Below are 22377 nucleotides of genomic sequence, written 5' to 3' on the forward strand. Positions count from 1 at the left end.
CTTTGGAGGACTTCATGGTAGAATAAGAAAAGGTAGCAGCAATACACAGCTGACTGAACTGGGTTGTAACGTTAGTGTCAAATTTCATATGACATTTTATACATTTATTTCTATTTCGATGTACATTAGGGACATATATTTTTTGAGAAAAAAAAAAATATATCATTCGGAAAAAACCTTTTCCCAGAAAGACTTCTTCATATCAATGATATGTAACATCCTCCATGTTCGAACGATAAGCCGCGCAGTAAATCACCGCTTGTAGAGGCGATACAACGTTTGTTAATATGTGAGGTATTTTGTTAAAATTTAAAAAAAATAAAGACCTAATAAACATGTGCTTCTTTGATTTCTAAAACAAAACATTGAAACAGCTTCTCCTTTTTCTATGAATTTCCAGCGACCCCAAACTTTTCTGCAAGAATTCTACTTTCTGCGAGAATTTATGCATTTAGTGGAATGATGTGGAACCATAAAAATTGAAAATGTAACGAATTTTCATTCATGTTTTCCAAAATATTCAACCAAATGTGAAAAATTATTAGTTTTTTAAATTCCAATAATTTATAGACATTTCCTTGTTTTGTTTACAAATACAACTGGCAGTAACGTTACAAAACAAATTCCTTTGTGGTTGTTGTTCGAGTTGTATTTGTTGTAGTATTAACTTTACCTTATATTTGTTCTACCATGGGAGGACTTGAAGATGGCGTCTTTCGGTACAAGGACTAAACAAATGTTTGTCTATAGACGATCTAAAAAGACTATCAATAGGTCCTTTAAAATGTAAAAGATTATGCATTGTAATTTTTTAGCATGAGTTTTGTTGTTTACAGTGACTTGAAAAAATCAATTTGCCAAAAAATGGGATTTACTTTTGAACATTTTCGCTCGATCATTTTCAAAACTATCGTTATCACTGCCACAGTGCATCGATGAAAATAAATCTTTGCATGGCGATAATGCAATATCCTACAGCACTGTGAAAAACTGGTGAACTGGTGAAAAACTAATGAATTCAATCGTGGCGACGCTCGTTCAGAGTTGATGGTGGTGAGGAACGTCCAAAAACGGACGTTGTGACAGAAAAAGATAAGCTGCGAACGGATAATGCAAGATCGCCATTTCTTCCACCAACCCTTTCAACAACCCGCAAAAAAGGGTTGTTCTCTTTGGATACCGAGTCGATCGGTTCAAGGAATTTCGAGAAAATACGTCCGTGCGTCTGTCTGGCTGGAGCGCACGACAACTCTCGAACGGATCAACAGATTGGCTCCATAATTTGGCCTTCGTAACATTTTGTCCAAACTTAGTTTAAGTTCGAAGATGGGCCACTCCTTCGAGTACCTCCCACCCAAAAGTTTTCGCTAAAATGGTATGGATTTTATCCATACTTTGCACATCGTAATATTTCTATGAGACATAGCTCATGTTTGAATATGGACTATATCGATTCACTCCTTCTGGTACCTCCCACACAGAATGTCGGAAATGTGCAGTTTAAGACTTTCTCTCAGTTTTGATTTTTGTGGTAACAACTTGTATTCGCTGCCCTCATTATGACGGTACAAGTTTTTTGAGGAGTAAGTCGATACTTCCTGAGAAAATGGACCGAAAGTTGCAAAAACCCCTACGGCACGATTTGTAGCGGCTGTAGCCCACGATAACTGTAGAACGGATCAGCCAATTCGGTCCAAAATTTTACATTCGTAATATTTTTTCAAAACTTAGTTGAAGGGGTTGCCTCTACTTATCACTTTCAAAAAATCGAAAAAAGTATGGCTTATTTTGAAGTGAAAAGAATTTCAAGTCGATCGGAGCAAAATTGGCGGAGATATGATCGTTCAAAGTGATGAACCCGTTGTGCCTCTACACACAGAACAGTAGAGGCACAACTTAACACGCGTTTTCCTCGAAATGACATTTTCGATAGCTCGATAATCTGGATATATTTTGGTGAACTTATTGAATACATAAAAATCTGGTACTTAGCGAGACAAATTTTTTTTTAAATTTTTTTGCTCGATTTTTGGGCAAAAAAACTGTACCTTTTTGTTAAAATCGAAATTTTGTCTCCTCCATAAAAGTTCAACATTTTTGTTTAAGTGTCGTTTAGGTTGTGTTTTTAGATCCTTTGGGAATGTACACCGATGTTACTCTATTTACAGCGATTTTATGTTTTTCATGGGCAAGTCCATGTTTCCTGTGGCAGTGCTACAAAAGCTCTAAAACATACGCACAATGGTTCAGAATCGTTTTTCCTGGTCAAAACTCCGTAACTTTCTTTGTTCGACAGATAACATAATCATTTGAATTAGGCCCAGTAGTTGGAGAGAAATTCAAGGTCAAAATTAAACATTTGTTTTTTTTCATATTTTGCATCAAAATGTGAGTGGTTTTGAGATTTTCATATATCCTAACTATTTTAAAAGGGTCACACCCCAATAAACGAATCGTAAGCCGGCTATACACTATCAATATCTTCATCTTGTCCTACTTTTCCTAATGGTTCATCTTATTGTATCATTTTCTTTTCAGTTCTAATGTCATAGACTTGCCTAATACTATTTATTCGACTTCATGCTTGCCCAGTTTTTCTGATCACTTTCCTCTCAAACTTAACGTCACTCTTCCAAGTGTCGAAGTTATTTTAAAGCCACTACCTAGTTTTGTTAGTTACGAAAATACGAATTGGATTGATTTCAAATATGACGTAATCCAAGGTATTTTGAACCATTATCCGACTACTGATCGAAATTTGACAAACAACGAAATCGATCAATATATAGATAATTTTACATCCGTGGTAAATTCTGTATCTGAATTTCATTCAGAAAATATTGAATTGGGGAAAAAACAATTTTTAGTATCTGAAAGAATAAAAAAATATATACAAAATTAAATACAATTGGCAAAAAGAACTTAAACGGATTTATCGTATCTCCAACAACAGACGCAGTCCGGAATATCTGGGATTATCGAGACAGATACAGATATTGAGTATAATGATTAAAAAACAGGTTGAACTCGAGCAAATCTCGATCTTCAAAGATAAGCTTAAAAAAATTAAGCCGGGGCCAAAGGCACATAGGGAAGTTTTTAAGATTATTGGTCATCGGAAGTCCCAACCAATAGATAATTTAGTTGAAGATGGCGCTGTAATAGGTGATGATTCTGAATGTCTCTCACATTTGAAATCTTATTTTTCCAACATATATAATAGTATTCTTATGTATACATTACTGAGGGGTATTTTGCCACTGTTGAAATTTTTGATGTTGCCTGGCTGGGGAATCGAACCTACGACCTTTAGTGTGCAAGGCGGGTGTGCCAACCATTGCACCACGGTGGCACCTACAAATATTGACATCAACATTTGATAAAAAAATTAGAAATTTTTTTTCACAAAATTTAATTTTTTCCAAAATTATAAAAAATACTCCTTGGTTTTCATAAAACTCATATAACCCTTATAAAAACTAATATATTATGGTACGTTTCTATATAACCGGATTTAACAAACCCACTGGGTTTTAAATGTCAATTCCATTACATATACGTCCAACAAATCCTGATAATGAAGGTTAACCTCCCAAAAAGCTCTAATATAAACAGCATATTAAACAATTTCCATTTGAGTAAAAAAGTTACAATTTATATGGGAAAAGGTATGGAAAAACACGCATTTTTTACCCATGTAATTTCAAAAAGTTTGAAAAAGTGTTAAACGGTCGGTGCGGTACGGGTACAACAGTATATATGGGCTTAAGGAGGACACTCTCGGGCATCATTCTGAAAATGATACTCTGTTCCAAGCTGTTCCCTAAAAGTTCTAGACCACTAAAGTTAGAATTTCACAAAAATTTAGTGTCTGAGGATAATAAAATAGATCACTTCGTGTAAACGCTCCGGTAATTTATTGAAACGGTTCATAAAGACAACAATCCTACCTATCTAACAAAAAACAATGAACCCAATATCTGTATTAGTTTCTGAGAAATGGGTATTTCTTTTTCCAGAAATTTGCAAAAGTGACATATTTTCCAAAATTGCGAAAAATGTCGTCTTTAGGAGCACGCCACGCCCATACCTTCCATTGTTGTGAACTAATTTGTTGGTTTCCTCAGTTTCAATATGTTCAGTATCGAATTCCATATAGAAATTAACAATCGGTGACGACAAAAAAATTGAGGTTTTGACAAGGTGACCACATCCAAAATGGACTATATCGATCCATTCCTTTCTCCCTAAATACATAATTTGGGAAAGGATTTTGGGTGCGTAGTCGGTATTCAATTCGATTTTGTCCATAGATGAAAGTTTAAATTCACACAGGTTGGAGATACATCTCTGCCGGTTAATAATTATACTTACTATCTGCTTCTTATTCTTCAAGCCAGAAATAAAAATTACAATTGTCGCAATTTAATTAGTTCAGTAGTGCAGTTCTCTAACACATTTTTTGAGTTACCGACAAAAATCGGTAAGATTAAAATGCAAAATTATAAATGAAAAGTTCAAATAAAAGTCGACAACACTCTTACTATCGGTAGAACTTTGCGACTGCTTTTTATTCGTCGCTAACTTACCGAAAAACATCGGTAATTACCGAAATTTTACCGACAATTATCGTTAACTAAAAAAATGAGTTAGAGAATCGCACTACAGAACTAGCAGTGATGCCAAATTTGCCGGCATTTACCAAACAAGTAAGGCTTTAAGTTCGGCCGGGCCGAGTTTGTTATACCCTCCGTCCGTCTGTTGAAATCAAGATACAGCTAGCAATTTTTAAGATACAGCTTTGTAATTTGGTATAGAAGTTTCTATTACTCCTAGGATGTTTGGAATTGCAAATGGGCTATAATTTTATACTTGTTTTACCCTCCACCGCGAGTGGTATTGAAGTAAAATGGAACAATTTGTTTCCTTTCGTTTATGAAGAAGACTTAATACCAAATTTCAGCAATTTTGGTAAAACAATGTGGCTATCCTTCAAAATACCGAAATTTGGGAGGTACCGTTCTATGAGGGCTATATTAAAACGTGTTGTGGGCAAATTGTTTCAAATTTCCATCACTCCATTGGTGGGCTACTACTTCAAACAATTTTGGCAAACAACAAAAACGAATTATAGCTGGCGCTCAACATACTTAATTGTTTATCATCGGCATGTTAAGTGTTTCAATATAAACAATATCAAATTCAACTCGTGGCTGATAGGGAATTTCGTCTGCCTTTTGAAAATGTCTTGGAATAAATTGATTGTTTTTCAATAAGATTTTCCAAAATTTTCAAATGCGATATTGCATATTCGAGACAGCCATCTTTGGAATTTATAGAATATGTTCAGATCTGAAAATAGTAAAATAACCGTTTGGATAATAATAAACGTTATAGAGAAAAGTTTTAGCTAATTTATTTAATTTGATTAACAGGAATAAATAAAGCTTGATTTATTTGCTCAGTCTTGATTCCTTGGAACATAAACAAAAACAAACTAAATTGAAATTGTTTTATATCAAAAACATCCTTTACATTGTTATTGACGTTATATACATATAAATTTTGTTTATATCGTTATCAATAGTGAAACAAATAACTTTATTAGACCCATAAAGTTGTTGGTGTTGCGTTGTAATGAATAATAAATCTTATTTGTGTCGCTCTGTTCCTTATTATTATTCCATGTGATGCACTCGTAATAAGATCGGCACGTTGAGGTGGCACATAAAACGATTTAAAGTTGAACAACCCACACCAAACCGATCAAGACGATGAAGAAGGTGTCAATGGCCTCCTCGTCTTACAAGGGATTCACACCTTTGTACTGCGAAAGCCTTGAAATTCTATGGAATTCAGAGTGTTTACATGGCTAAAGTGTCTTTGTTTTTGTCATTTGGAATGTCACCTCCCGAATTCTCCAGCAAATTATGTCCAGATACAATTGAATGATAGGACATTAAAAGCACCACCGAAGTGACATTTCTTTTGTTTACAATTAGAAATTATAGCAAAAACCAACATCAGATTACGTGAAGATTGACGAGAACACGTTTACTCACTCACTCGCCATTTGTACGTGCCCAATGAAGCAATGAGTTGTCGTCGTCGTTGGCCGTAAAATAATGATTTTACATACATAACAAAGAAGGTGGGAGGCGGCGGTGGTGGTATGTGGGTGGGTGGGTATGTGTGTGACTGTTATCTTCCATGTTATTGCAGCCAAAATCACCCAGCGAGGCAATAAGTGAGCCACAGCAATTGATCGATTCGTTGAAAAACGTATTGCGCATGCACAAGTAGGCCTAACTGATTATTGTGTAAAAATGTAATACCGAATTGTATTTATGAATCGAGTGGAATCTGTTAAGCTATAATTTATGTCCACCCAACAAGTCATTAAGTTGCGAACAGAAATTGAGAAAAATAAAAACAAATTAAGTAGCATGGACAGACACAAAGAAACGGTGATGGAAATTTTGCGATTTAAAAAAAGTGCTAAAAAGTACTCTTGCATTTACAAAAGGGAAGGTAGAAGACTTTTTACAGGTCTTTTCGGATAGAAGACTTTCTACAGGTCTCCTATGGATAGAAGACCTTCTACAGGTCTCCTATGGGTAGAAGACTTTCTACAGGTCTCCTATAGATAGAAGACCTTCCACAGGTCTCCTATGGGTAGAAGACCTTCTATAGGTCTCCTATGGGTAGAAGGCCTTCTACAGGTCTCCTATGGGTAGAAGACCTTCTACAGGTCCCCTATGGACAGAAGACCTTCTACAGGTCTTCTATGAATAGACCTCCTCTATTAAAGATGACCTCAAACAGGTCACGTATGTATAGAAGACAGGTCTCCTATGGATAGAAGACCTTATACTGGTCTCCTATGGATAGAAGACCTTCTACAGGTCTCCTGTGGATAGAAGACCTTCTGCAGGTCTCCTATGGGTAGAAGACCTTCTGCAGGATAGAAGACCTTCTACAGGTCTCCTATGGATAGAAGACCTTGTACAGGTCTTCTGTGTATAGAAGACCTTTTACAGGTCTTCAATGGATAGACAACCTTCTACAGGACTCCTATGTATAGAAGACCTTTTACAGGTCTTCTATGGATAGACAGCCTTCTACAGGTCTCCTATGGATAGGAGACCTTCCATACGTCTTCCATGGATAGACGACCTTCTACTGGTCTCCTATGGGTAGAAGACAGGTCTCCTATGGATAGAAGACCTTCTAAAAGTCTTCTGTGGATAGAAGACCTTTTACGGGTCTTCTATGAATAGACGACGTTCTACAGGTCTCCTATGGATAGAAGACCTTCTAAAGGTCTTCTGTGGATAGAAGACATTTTACAGGTCTTCTATGGATAGACAACCTTCTACAGGTCTCCTATAGATAGGAGACCTTCCATAGGTCTTACATGGATAGACGACCCTCTACAGGTCTCCTATGGATAGAAGACCTTCTACAGGTCTCCTATGGGTAGAAGACAGGTCTTCTATGGATAGAAGACCTTCTAAAGGTCTTCTATGGGTAGAAGACCTTCCACAGGTCTCCTATGGATAGAAGACCTTCTAAAGGTCTTCTGTGTATAGAAGACCTTTTACAGGTCTTCAATGGATAGACAACCTTCTACAGGACTCCTATGGATAGAAGACCTTTTACAGGTCTTCTATGGATAGACAACCTTCTACAGGTCCCCTATAGATAGGAGACCTTCCATAGGTCTTCCATGGATAGACGACCTTCTACAGGTCTCCTATGGATAGAAGACCTTCTAAAGGTATTCTATGGATAGAAGACCTTCTACAGGTCTCCTATGAATAGAAGACCTTCTAAAGGTCTCCTGTGGGTAGAAGACCTTCTAAAGGTCTCCTGTGGGTAGAAGACCTTCTACAGGTCTCCTATGGATAGAAGACCTTCTACAGGTCTCCTATGGATAGAAGACCTTCTACAGGTCTCCTATGGATAGAAGACCTTCTACAGGTCTCCTGTGGATAGAAGACCTTCTGCAGGTCTCCTATGGATAGAAGACCTTCTACAGGTCTCCTATGGATAGAAGACCTTCTAAAGGTCTTCTGTGTATAGAAGACCTTTTACAGGTCTTCAATGGATAGGCAACCTTCTACAGGACTCCTATGGATAGAAGACCTTTTACAGGTCTTCTATGGATAGACAACCTTCTACAGGTCTCCTATAGATAGGAGACCTTCCATAGGTCTTACATGGATAGACGACCCTCTACAGGTCTCCTATGGATAGAAGACTTTCTACAGGTCTCCTATGGGTAGAAGACAGGTCTCCTATGGATAGAAGATCTTCTAAAAGTCTTCTGTGGATAGAAGACCTTTTACGGGTCTTCTATGGATAGACGACGTTCTACAGGTCTCCTATGGATAGAATACCTTCTAAAGGTCTTCTGTGGATAGAAAACCTATTACAGGTCTTCTATGGATAGACAGCCTTCTACCGGTCTCCTATGGATAGGAGACCTTTCATAGGTCTTCCATGGATAGACGACCTTCTACAGGTCTCCTATGGATTGAAGACCTTCTACAGGTCTCCAATGAATAGAAGACCTTCTACAGGTCTCCTACGGGTAGAGGACCTTTTACAGGTCTCCTATGGGTAGAAGACAGGTCTCCTATGGATAGAAGAGCTTCTATAGGTCTTTCGTGGATAGAAGACCTTCTGCAAGTCTTCTATGGATAGAAGACCTTCTAAAGGTCTTCGATGGATTGAAGACCCTCTAACGGTCTACAGATCTCCTATGGATAAATGACCTGCTACTGTTCTACAGGTCTCCTATAGATGGAAGACCTCTACAGGTCTCCTATGGATAGAAGACCTTCTAAATTTCTTCTGTGGATAGAAACCTTTTACAGGTCTTTTATGGATAGAAGACCTTCTATAGGTTTTCCATGCATAGAAGACATTCTAAAGGTCTCCTATGGATAGAAGACCTTCTACAGGTCTTTCATGTATAGAAGACCTTCTACAAGTATATGGATAGAAGACTTTCTATGAATAGAAGACCTTCTAAAGGTCTCCTGTGGGTAGAAGACCTTCTACAGGTCTCCTATGGATAGAAGACCTTCTACAGGTCTCCTGTGGATAGAAGACCTTCTACAGGTCTCCTATGGATAGAAGACCTTCTAAAGGTCTTCAATGGATAGACAACCTTCTACAGGACTCCTATGGATAGAAGACCTTTTACAGGTCTTCTATGGATAGACAACCTTCTACAGGTCTCCTATAGATAGGAGACCTTCCATAGGTCTTACATGGATAGACGACCCTCTACAGGTCTCCTATGGATAGAAGACCTTCTACAGGTCTCCTATGGGTAGAAGACAGGTCTCCTATGGATAGAAGACCTTCTAAAAGTCTTCTGTGGATAGAAGACCTTTTACGGGTCTTCTGTGGATAGACGACGTTCTACAGGTCTCCTATGGATAGAATACCTTCTAAAGGTCTTCTGTGGATAGAAAACCTATTACAGGTCTTCTATGGATAGACAACCTTCTACAGGTCTCCTATGGATAGGAGACCTTTCATAGGTCTTCCATGGATAGACGACCTTCTACAGGTCTCCTATGGATAGAAGACCTTCTACAGGTCTCCAATGAATAGAAGACCTTCTACAGGTCTCCTACGGGTAGAGGACCTTCTACAGGTCTCCTATGGGTAGAAGACAGGTCTCCTATGGATAGAAGAGCTTCTATAGGTCTTTCGTGGATAGAAGACCTTCTGCAAGTCTTCTATGGATAGAAGACCTTCTAAAGGTCTTCGATGGTTTGAAGACCCTCTAACGGTCTACAGATCTCCTATGGATAAATGACCTGCTACTGTTCTACAGGTCTCCTATAGATGGAAGACCTCTACAGGTCTCCTATGGATAGAAGACCTTCTAAATTTCTTCTGTGGATAGAAACATTTTACAGGTCTTTTATGGATAGAAGACCTTCTATAGGTTTTCCATGCATAGAAGACATTCTAAAGGTCTCCTATGGATAGAAGACCTTCTACAGGTCTTTCATGTATAGAAGACCTTCTACAAGTCTATGGATAGAAGACCTTCTACAAGTCTATGGATAGAAGACCTTCTACAAGTCTATGGATAGAAGACATTCTAAAGGTCTCCTATGGATAGAAGACCTTCTACAGGTCTTTCATGTATAGAAGACCTTCTACAAGTCTTCTATGGATAGAAGACATTCTACAGGTCTACAGGTATCCTAAGGATAGAAGACCTTATAAAGGTCTTTTGTGGATAGAAGACCTTCTACAGGTCTCCTATGGGTGGAAGACCTTCTACAGGTCTTCCATGGATATAAGACCTTCTAAAGGTCTTCTACGGATAGAAGACCTTCTAAATGTCTACAGATCTCCTATGGATAAATGACCTTCTACTGGTCTACAGGTCTCCTTTGGATAGAAGACCTTCTAAAGGTCTTCTATGAATAAATTACCTTTTACCGGTTTTCTATGAGTGGAGGACCCTCTATAGGTCCTCAAAGGATAGCAGACTTTTTACAGGACTTTTATGGATAGAAGACCTTCAACTGGTCGTCTAGGTTAGACGACCTTCTACAAGTCTTGTTGGGATAGAAGACTTCTCACTGTTTTTCTATTTATAGAAGATCTTCTTTTTGTAGAAGACGTCTATGGTAAATTATTTTCTATAGGTATGCCTTCTGCAGATCTTCTATGGGCAGATGTCCTTCTACAGGTCGTCGTCGTCCGCAGAAAAAAGCTTCTTATAGAAAACCTTCTACAGGTCTTTTACGGATTGAAAACCTACAGGTCTTCTGGTTATAGATAAAAAACCTTCTTCACCTCAAACAGGATTTTTTCGGATAGAATGCAAAGTTCTACGGACCACCTAATAAAAAAATAAACAACATTACCGATGTTTCCATCCCAGCTATTTACAATAAAAGTCACTTTTAATGACAGTGATGAGAGAATGAGAGGAGCAGAAAAATCATGCTGTTGATGTTAGCGTTCCAAGCCAACAAATTAACAAAAAACAACAACAATAAAATGATGACGTTTCAGCCATTGTGCGATGTGATGTATACAACAACAACAAAACTACAACATCAACAGCAGACAAATATTCTGATGTTTAAGGCCGGCAACGCTTGAGTGATTTGTGAATTATTGTCGCAACAAGCAATATTCACGCACTCTGCTCCCACACACACACACGCGCACACTGATATCATAAGAAGAAGAAAAGAATACGGCCAAAATAAATTTATAAAATAGTCTGAACTTCAAAGCAAGTGAAATATTCTTTTATCGCCCACGCTTGTGTGTACGCGTTACGCGGAACTTGACAAAGAATTTGCGCGCGCAAATAAAAAATTAAAAAGTAAATAAAAATGCCAGCTTTTAATTCGAGTTTGCTTATCCTTGTCATGGCCGTTTTAATTGGCGTTAATGCCCAGGATAAATGGTCATGGTCTTCAAAGGGAAAAAATCAAAAGGCAGTGGGTTATTATCCAACGGCCAACAAAAAAGTCTATTACACCGAAGAAACAGCTGCAGATTATGCACGGCGAGATCGTGAACCTACCACAAGAAAACCTTTGCCGGGAGAATTGCCCAATGATGATATTGATGATTATGCTGATGATAGTGAAACTCCACCCACAAAACAAAATAATCCCTATCCAACAGGTGGCGGTGGTGGTGCTGGTGTTGGTCCACTTCAGCCTGGTTTTGGTATACAACCAGGTTTTGGAGTGCAACCAGGTTTCGGAGTGCAACCAGGATTTGGCATAGGTGGTGGAGGAGGTTTTAATAGATTTCCACAATTCGGAGGAGCATCTACATTCCCTGGCATCTTAGTTGGCCCCGGAGGTCCCACCGGAGTTATTGGACGCCCTCAAGCTCAGTTTCCTGCACAATTTCCTCAACAACCTGGATATTCTGCTTTTCCCGGTTATAATACACAAAACTTTGTGGGAAATCCAAGTTATAATGCTCAATATCCAGGACAACAAGCCCAATATCCCGGACAGCAACAATTCGGAGCTGCCGCAACACCACACTATCCTCAATTTACCGAAGGTTATGGTCTCTTGCCGTATAATAATCAACCTACAAATGGATTTTTACCCAACCAACAGAATTTTAATGGTCCATATCCCAATTATCCTCCTGCTAACTATCCCAACTATGATGAGTATACGAGTAAGAGTGCCAATGTCAAGGCAAGTGGCGGCGAAGAAAAGAAAATCGATGATAAAGTAAGCAAAAATCTAAAACGTCTTTAGAATAAGTCAAACATACTCAACCCCCCATGCATAAATTCTTCATTAAAATTCCATTCTCATATTTAGTTTTAAGTTTTTGTTTGTAAGTTTTGTAAAAACGCAAAAAAATACAATTAAATTATAAGTTGTGTAGTATTTTGTTATTCTTCTGTTGTCTTTTTTTATATTTTTTATCACTACTTACCAATTGTTGTAATAACAATAATCGAATAAAACAATGATCCGGCAAATGTCCATTGTGTTGTATTGACATTGTCATCACCATCCCATCCATCACTTTTCATTGCTGTCAATATTTGCTTTTCGAAAATCATCAGTTTGCTTTCAATGGATGTTTTCCATTCAGTTTCCTGGAGGAAGGTTTGATTCTCCGAGTGAGTCCAAATGATTTCCGTTAAATTATTACGCATTTTATGTATGTCCTTTTTAACCTGAAGGTCAGAACAAAGAAGATTAATGTGAGGTGCTATTTATTTGAATTTGTATATCAACACAATATTCAATTCTGTAGAAGAACGGTAAAAGCAATATTACAATATACATACGTAGAAAAGAAAGTACCCAGCTAACAATTTTTTCCGAGGGCTCTGATATCAGATTTTTTCTGAGATTTTCTGAATTTTTTTTAGAAATGTGGCCGATTTCTCTAATATTTTCCTAGAAATTGGACCGATTTTCTATAAGTTTATTTTAAGAATCTCTGCACATTTTCTAAAGAATCTTAAGAATAGTCATTCCGAATTCGTTCCGATTTCTAATGGATTTTCTAAGGGAATTTTTTTTCGGTTGATGTCGAAGAACAAAATTACTGGTCATAAAATTCGCATATACAAATTTACAATTTCTTTAATATAAATGCAACATATAATAATTCAAGCTAGTGTTGATAGCTTCGACATACTTCTGCACATTGTTATACTGTTAATCATAAAATGATAACAACAGGCAAAATCATTAGAAAGTTTGAAATTATAATCTTCCATAAATAGTACATTAAAAGAAAATTGTCTCTGAGTGGGGGTTGTTCAGTACAGTTACACGTGTTGTGTCAATATCAAAGGCGTCAGCGTCAGAATTGTTTCCGATTTTTTTCAGAAAATCTGAACTTTTCTCCGAATTTTTCCAGAATTTCCTTCCGAATTCGGACGGATTTTCTTAAGAAAATCTAAATTTTTCATCGAATTTTCCAGAATTTTCTTTCGAATTCGGACCGAATTCTGTCAGAAAATCTAAATTTTTCTCCGAATTTTCCAAGAATTTACTTTCGAATACGGGCCGAATTCGTTGCGAAACTCTAATATTTTTTAAGAATTTCCTTAGAAAATTCTTTCCGAATTCGGTGCATACAACTTTCGTACCGAATTCGGTACGAATTCGGCATCAGAATCGGATATTTTTTCAGAAATTTGTTAGCTGGGTACATACGTGTTAACTACAGTTGCATACGACATATAGAACGTATTATGCGTGTTACTAAAGGCTATTCGCTTTTCCTCAGTATTGAAATATAAAATAAAAAATATATAAAATAATGAAATATAAAATGTAAAATATAAATTATAAAATATGAAATATAAAGTATAAATTATAAAATATAAAACAATTAAATCTAAACATTAAATATAAAATATTAAATAAAAAATATGAAATGTGAAAAATAAAATATAAAATAGGAAATGTGAAATGTGAAATATAAAATATGAAATATAAAATGTAAAATATGAAATGTAAAGTATAAAGTGTAAAATATAGAATGTAAAATATAAATTATAAAATATGAAATATAAAAAAATATATAAAATATAAAATGTTAAATATAAAATGTTAAATATAAAAAATATAAAGTATGAAATGTGAAATATAAAATAAAGAACAATAAAATATAAAACATAAAATGTAAAATATAAAATGTAGAATATAAATTATAAGATATAAAATATGAAATAAAAAATATAAAATGTAAAATATAAAATATGAAATATCTATCTATATATATATAAAAAAGGATGATGTTAGTAACTACGCTTATAACTCAAGAACGGCTGAACACATTTTGACAATTCGCACCAATTCGGAATGGTCTCATGGCAGAAAAGGATAAAACCTAAAAAAATCGCGAAAATTTGCGATTTGTCAATAAAGTCAATTTTTCCACAAATTTCTATCAAGCTTCGCATTTGGAGTAAATCTTGGCACTTATTTGGACAGTTTTTGGCGAAAATTGTGAGGGTCCATTGTACGCCTCTGTTTTGTCAAGTTTTGAAAGTTGTACAGAATTTTTTATTCACAATCAAATCGATTTTCATTTATTTTCAAGCGTCTTTTTGGGAAATTAACAGCGAAAAATGATTTAAAGGGCTTAGTTTAGAGTTTGTACAGCTTAGTCTTTTCAATCGGTCAGGTACCGGTTTTGAGGAAAAAGGTACAAATCCACAAAACTGGTGGGTTAATTGAAACATCAAGAGCTTCGATGTAATTTCATTGGAAGTGAAGTTGTGGCATATATGTATACTGGGAACCCCAAACGTAAAAATTACAGGTAGTTCGGTCAAAAAATGTAGTTAAAATCCCAAAAATACCGAAAATCAGGAGGTAGCGTTATATGGGGGCTATACCAAAAAGTGTTCCGATATAACCCATGTTCGAACTTGACCTGCCTATGGAAAAAAAGACGCTCGGGTGCAAAAATATAGCGATCTAGCTCAATTATTGCGAACGCTAGAGTGATTACAACAGACGGTCATGGCTAGATCGCCTTAGAATTTTATCCTGATCAAGAATATATGTGCAAATGATTAGTTCGATGTGTTACAAACAGAAAAACAAACTAAATATACCCTCCATACTATGGTGGAGGGTATAAAAACAGACGAAGGTGGTTACCTGATAACGATCGGATCAAAATGGGTAAATAGGTTAAAATGGGTTAATTGATTAAAACCCAAATTTAAATAAGCACTATATTCAGCATTAAATTCAAATTCACATTCAATTGCTTGAGTGAAATATCGTGTTCAGTGGTGGAAACAAGATTTGCGGAAAACCATCGATTATGAAACGAGTAGGGCGTTATGATATTATTTTTCTTCAACTGCGCTACCAAATATTTTTATTTACATCGCAAAACGTGTTATTTGCTTAAAAAAATATATCTTAGTCCCGATTTAAAGTTACCTATTTTTTTCGCGGCTATTGTCAATTTATAGAAGAGAGAGTCGAGGAAAATAGAAACACTTTGCCACTCAGTACCTTCTCTCTTCGTCAAGCTGACAATTGTCGAAAGTACAATTGTCTAATGCGCATCTGCTTCAAAGATCGTCCTAAACAGTTAGAAACAAAGAAATATTTGCCATTGAACAAGGTGATAGCAATAATAGTATTATAGGTTTGAACCAAAGCCATAAAGTTCTGTATCTAACAAACTGCGAGACGAAGTTCGCGGGTCCCCTAGTAAATTATAAAATATGAAACTATATAAATAAAAATCAAATGTCGGTCGTTGGTAATGACATCACTTGAGAACGGCTAGACCGATTTAGATAATTCTTTCAGTAAAATGTGCGCCATAACCCGACTTGGGTTTTTATGCAAAGAAAATTTGACCACACTCACTTTTTTCATTTTTCAATTTTTATCATTTCTACAAAAACTACTAAACCGATTCGGAAGGGGCGGGGTACTTCCCCTATACCCTATTTCTTTTAAAATGCTAAATCTATATAAATAAAAATCAAATGTCGTTATTTGGTAATGGCATCAGTTGAGAACGGCCGGAAGAAAATGTACCGTTGTAAATGAGGCCGGTCGAACAACCTACTGAATAAAGAATCAAAACGATGCACAGAGGTCAATTTTCCAAAAAACCTGGCCAAAACTCCAAAAATGAATGGATTTAGACATAACCTTAGGTTCTTATGTTTTTCGGTTCGCTGATTTTATTTTTCGTATTTTTTAACCCTCAGATTGTCATTAAAGGGGTATTTTTGGTCCCTTCTCCTATGAAATGTGATCGTATCAGATCAAAATATTCTACAAATTGTTCGTCATCAACTTTTACTATTGGTCCTAGAATACACCAAAACTCTATATCTTACCTAAACTCCAGAAATATGCAAAATTAAAAACACATTTTAGCGTTAAAATCGTTCTTCATGTGACTTTTGGAAAAATTGTCATACAAAAGATCATTTTAGAAGAATAGCGTCAAAGACAAAAATATTTTCCACTAAATTTTACTATAAGCTACCAAAGAAATGAAATCTCTATTTAGATTACATACCAAGGAAATATCCGTATCAATTTTGCCAAAAGACCAAGAAACTAAAAGAGGGGTGCAAGCTTCTACTAATTCTACAGTTTTGGAAATATTTGAGTTAAGATTACTTGGAAACCTTGCACTTTATGTATATGGTGTCTTTGGCAACTTTACTGACTAAAACGCGAGGAATGTTTATCTTGAAACATTAACCCTCGTGCGACTTATAAAATGGGTCTTTTTGGCCCCTTTTTCCACAAATCGCTAAAGTCGCCTTAAAAATGTGATCGTATCAGATCAAATTATTCTAGAAATTTGTTCGCCATAAAATAATGACGGTTATCACACCTTTGGTTGTGATAGAGATATCGCAATAGTCGGTAATGCATCCCTTTTTTCACTTTTTCTGCAATCACAATACAGGTCGGAATTTTGATCGGATCATCACGAAATTTTCTCACAGAGATAGAAGCCTGGTGTTGGTGATGCCGAGAGTAGTCAAATATAAAACTATTAATATTAATAATTTTGGTTCAGTTCGCCAAATGACTTACATTTGGTATAAAAGCCAGATAGGTGAAAACATTCGTATCTCCGTAAAAGAAATGTTTTCGAGTGAAAAGATTATGCACAGGGGTAGTGGTGTAGGGTATCACATAGTCGGCCCCGTACCGACTATAGCCTTTTCTCACTTGTTTTTAAATAATGTCATTTGGACCTGCTTTTATATCCACTTACTAAACAATAAACATATATATTTTTGCACAACTACACGCAGTAGACTCCTATAAACAATATTTCACACTATTTAGGATAAATTGATACAACTGTTTTTTCGATTTTTGGCCGAAAAAAGGAGTGGACCGATATATTCCATATTCCAACCTGATACATGACTGGATGAAATAATACGATGTGCAAAGTTTACAACAATCAGAAACTTCCTGCGAGAATTATCTTGCGTATTTTCCATTTTGGTTTATGCCGTCAGGGTTTCTTGGAGCTTTTAGAACAATATCTCAGGAAGTATGGACTTGCGCAAGAAAAACATTGTGCCGTAGTAAAGAAGTCGCAAGGACAAGTTACTGCAAAAAAATTCAAAACGATCCGAGGGGAGCTCTTAAACTTCACTTTATCTGAATTTAGTGTGGGAGATACCCAAAGGAGTGGAATGATGTAGTCTATATTCGAACCCGATCTATATCTGAAAGGAATAATACGACGAGCAAAGTTTGTACGAAATTGATTGCTCCCTTCGAGAGTTATCGTTCACACAATTTTACAGACAAATTTTGAAATTTTGTGGAGGATGTTCCCGAAGGAGTGGACCGATGGCACATCTTCGGACTTAAACTAAGTTAGGACAAAATATTACGATACCCAAATGTTGGTTTGAATCTGTTGATTTGTTCGAGAGTTATCGTGCGTACCAGCCAGACAGACAGACGGACGGAGATGGCTAAATCGACTCCAAATTGTCTGATGTCCGTTATTTCGATGAGGCACATTTTTGGTCGTATCAAAGTGTATATGAAGAAAAGACAAAATTTTTTAGTTTTCCATAAAAAAAAAAAATTAAAAAATTTTTTTGAAGCTACATGAAAGATTTTTGGTACATAGATTGGGACAAAAATGTCATTCTTAAATCTGTTCGTAATACTAATATTGGTAGTTGCGCGCAAAAGTTATGGCGGTTTCAATTCTGATAAAAAGAAAAAAATCTTTAAAAGACTCTAATCATTATATTGAGAAACTCTCTTAATTAGGGGCTCCCTACATACTATATGTTTACTGAGGTCCATTAACTTTAGTGAAAAAGTTGTGCATTTTCGCGGAAATTAGGAAAGAATAGAAAGAATTCCAAACAATTGGTAGTTTGCAACTTGTTTTAATAAAATTCAACCTGCTTATGCCTCTGAAAAATATATAAAAAATATGTACGTAATCTATACATCGCGAAGATTCAAATGAAACCAAAACTATACAAATCCGTTTAGTGGTTTTCATATTATAGCGAAAACAAAAAAATATATTGAGGAAATTTATAAAATTGTTGTAAGAGAAAATATTTATTAAAATTTATTTTGTGAGTTAGTTGAACAAAATGTAAGAAAAATAGGTCGGAGTTTTTCTTCTATTTTAGTTAAATTTCACGCAATAAATAACATTTTTTATTCTAATCACTTCTCGAAAACACGCTAACATCTAGCAGAAGATATGGATATCTTTCAAATAAATGTTGGGTTCCTTTAAATGGGGTATAATCTTGAAATAAAATTGTATCGGGTAATGTTCATTTTGAAATGCGTGTAAATCGCGAAATCCTCAAAATCACTTGATGCACATGCGGTTTACCAATACAGGGAATTCTTCTCTTTTAATTTGTACACATTTGCCAGGATTTACTTTGGCCGCTAAGATGTAGCATCGTCTACAGTTTAGTGTGCAAAAAACTGTATAATGCTTATAATTTGCACAAAGTGCATACACTTTTTATGCGCATCCGATTTCACTATCAACCGTAAAAAAATACATCGATCTAAACATATTTCAATAAAATCCATCAAGAACCGTGGATGTAGCATCACACAGTATTTTTTGGATAAATCGGATACAGCTCCCATGCCAATAAATTTTTCAAACCGCTGTTTTCGCACAAACGCGACTGATGATTCACTTTCTTCATTGAAATGGAAACGATCCACATAAAACGCGAATTAGTCAGCGATATTTTGAAAAACATTTTTCACAAATTTTTCAATTTTTGCAGTAGCCATTTCCGCCGTTCTAGTAGATGGATTTTTACGATCTGTGATTCATATGATCCGAATCGTCGAAAAACTAAAATATCGCGGGGTACCAGCACACTCAAAACGATATTGTAAATACTGTACCCAAAAAATAGGTTTTTTAGAAAAAATATCACACTAAATTTTGGCCTTTGGCAGTAGATTACTCTGCTGCTGTGTGGGCTACATACTCAATACACATATCAGATTATGCGAAATCGCGAGTTCTTTAATCCTATAATTGGTTTTTCGAAATATCCGAATGCGCGTCCCAGTTACATAAAAAATACAAAAAACACCTGAAATCCGGCTTCAAAATGTCAGCATCCATAAAAGGTGGATGCAGTGAAAATTTTGGAAAGTGAAAGTGATACATTAGAAGTGTAATCTTCATTTTGTATTCTCCTACTTTTACTTTGGACAGATGTCCGTCATTTGAATGGTTTAATCAGAAATCGAATAGCAATGTAAAAAACCTGTTTAGCTTCAACGTGTTTTTACCTATGTTTTTTCCTTTACGCGGTCGTAACTACCACGTAAATTATTTTTTTTTTGCTAAATTTTTGCTAAATTAATCCAGCATTAGTCATAGTTACTGGTAAACTACAATAGTTCGCGTATTATAATAGTGCAAACCTTGGCTTCATGGAAACTAAAAAATTTTGACTTTTCCTCATATACCCTTTCTAGCCTAAAGGCTGAGGGTATAAGAATGTTATATTTACAATAATTACGAATGTATCTATGTGGAAGTTCATTTGCGAGACAATTGTGGTTGTGTCTCCGACCTTACCCACATTTTTAGGACCCAAAGACTTGACCACACCCACTTTTTAAAATATGCTACATCTACAAAACTACAGTACCAAGTTTCCTGAAAATTTCAGGGGATGTACAGGGATGGTTCCATGCATATTTTCTTGAATTTTGAAGGGGCCATATTTAAAAAAGGCCTTATCTTTATGAACAAAAATCAAATGCTGTCATAACCCAACTTAGGTTTTTATGGAAAGAAAAGTTTACCGCGCCCACTTTTTCCAATTTTCAATTGAAATATTTTCTGCAAAAACGACCAAAATTGTCAGGGAATATACAGAGATGGCCACCGAAAAGAGGCTACATATTTTATTGAATTCAAGAGGGAGCTGGGTACCTCCCCTATGCGATATATATTATATTATATTTGCAAAAATTATGCATGTACCGGTTTAAAAATTCACGGATTAATCTATAGTCTCGGTACTTCTTTCGGGCCTAAATACCCGACCACGACTGTTTTTTTTTTTCAAATATGTCATAACTCTCATACTACTGAAGGGATTTCCATAAATTTTACAGCAAAAGCTCAATGTTTGCCGTTGTTGTGTATATTTTATGAATTTCGTAAGAGGTGGGGTACCTTCCCCATGCCTTTCTTTTAAACGCTATACGTATAAGCCAAACGTATGATTATATCGGTAGCGGCATACATTTTGTTAGGCAAATGAAGTTGTGTGTACATATTTGGAGCCAAAATACCGGACCACGCCCATTTTTTTAATATGTTATATCTTGAAAACTGATGACCACGCCCACTCTTTTCAAAACGTTATTTTCCAAAACTACTGAAGCTAATTTTCAGAAAATGTTCAGGAATGTCCCGTGGTGCAAAATGCTATATATTTTAGACAAATTTCGGGGCCTATTATTTTATAATCGCTATATTTGCTAAACTTATGAGTGAATCGGGTTGCAAATTAATTTTCGAGACAACGGTGGTTGCGCCCCCGATAAAGAAAAACGATATATTTACAAATTTCCTTAAATGGTTAGGTTCAGCGGTCCATCAGCCATGAACAACTAAAATATATAAGTGTCAATAAGCGGGGGAATTCGACTTAACCATTTTTTTTAACTTTTATGATTAGATAGCTTTAGGATAAAGACAGGGACATGGACGATAATAAATCATAAATTGGCGAAAAAATCCGACAAAGACCGTAAGATAAAAGAAAGGTTACACCCCAAATCTGTTGATAAATTTCAAATCTTCCTCAGTTTGACTATGGACCGAAGAAGTGAGGTAGAAATACCTGTTTTTGTATTGTCAAGCATAAAGTCGATAAAAAGCTGTCATTAAAACTCATTACGAAGGGCCAGCAATGCGGTCCGGGTTCTGCTAGTATAAAATATAATCTATAAAATATGAAATATGTTTTTTTATTATTCTGACCTAAAGCCAAACAAAAAGCAACGTTTCAAACAGTCCAAAGGTCAACTATAAAAATAACAATAAAATATAAAATTTAAATTTAAAAGTAGAAACTATAAAATAACAGAAATAGAAAATGTAAAATTAACAAGTAAAAAAGTATCAGTCGGCTTTGCCGACAGAGATATACCCTCAGCCTGTGTATATTGAAACAAATTTTTCCCAAAATACGTATGTATTTAGGGGGTTTTAAAAATGTTGGGCGTTTGAACAGACAAAAATGTTGATTAGGAGTAAAGATCGAAAGTTTTGCGGAGGTGATACTAAAAGGAATGGATCGACATTGACCGTTATGGAAGTGGATCTCCAGCTGCAACATATAGTGCCACAGGGGGTTTTTACACTCTTCGGGCTGTTTGCTCAAGAATTATGGACTTGCCCCTAAAAAAAATTTTACCATCGTACATGAGGCAGCGAATGCTAGTTGCTCCAACAGAAATTAAAGTGATTCGGGAGCTGGTCTTAAAGTGAACTGATCCCAAATTTTTTGAGGGAGGTACCCGAAGGTCTGGACAGACAAAGTCAATAATCAAACCTGATATACATTCGGCAGATATATTAGGATGTGTAAAGTATGGACCAAATCGGTCACTCCCTTCAAGAGTTATCGTCCGCACAATTTTTCCGAACATTTTTGAACTTTTGTGTTGGAAATACCTGAATGGCTTATCTTCGAACTTGAACTAAGTTTGGATAAAATATTAGGAGATCCAAAGTTTGGACCAAATCGGTTGATCAGTTCGAGAGTTATAGTGCTCTCCAGCCACTACATATAGTGTCATAGGGGTTTTTACACCT

General features: G+C 35.8%; 2 protein-coding genes across 4 annotated transcripts in view; one reads left to right on the plus strand and one right to left on the minus strand.

The window, feature by feature from the left end:
* The window catches only part of galene (potassium two pore domain channel subfamily K member galene), a 47181-nt gene that overhangs the window by 13392 nt on the left and 11412 nt on the right, over positions 1-22377 (minus strand). For all 3 annotated transcript variants that reach the window (XM_073984379.1, XM_073984378.1, XM_073984380.1), the window contains one exon: positions 12469-12715. In XM_073984379.1, coding sequence (XP_073840480.1) covers positions 12469-12715 — 247 coding nt within the window. The remainder of the gene's footprint in view (positions 1-12468; positions 12716-22377) is intronic.
* LOC141402673 (uncharacterized) lies at positions 11155-12514 on the plus strand. The gene has a single exon (XM_073984389.1). The coding sequence runs from the start codon at positions 11388-11390 to the stop codon at positions 12282-12284; it is 897 nt and encodes a 298-aa protein (XP_073840490.1). The 5' UTR covers positions 11155-11387; the 3' UTR covers positions 12285-12514.

This window comes from Musca autumnalis, unplaced genomic scaffold, assembly GCF_047663935.1.
Source record: "Musca autumnalis isolate F117 unplaced genomic scaffold, ASM4766393v1 scaffold_4, whole genome shotgun sequence".
In the NCBI taxonomy this organism is placed as follows: Eukaryota; Metazoa; Arthropoda; class Insecta; order Diptera; family Muscidae; genus Musca; species Musca autumnalis.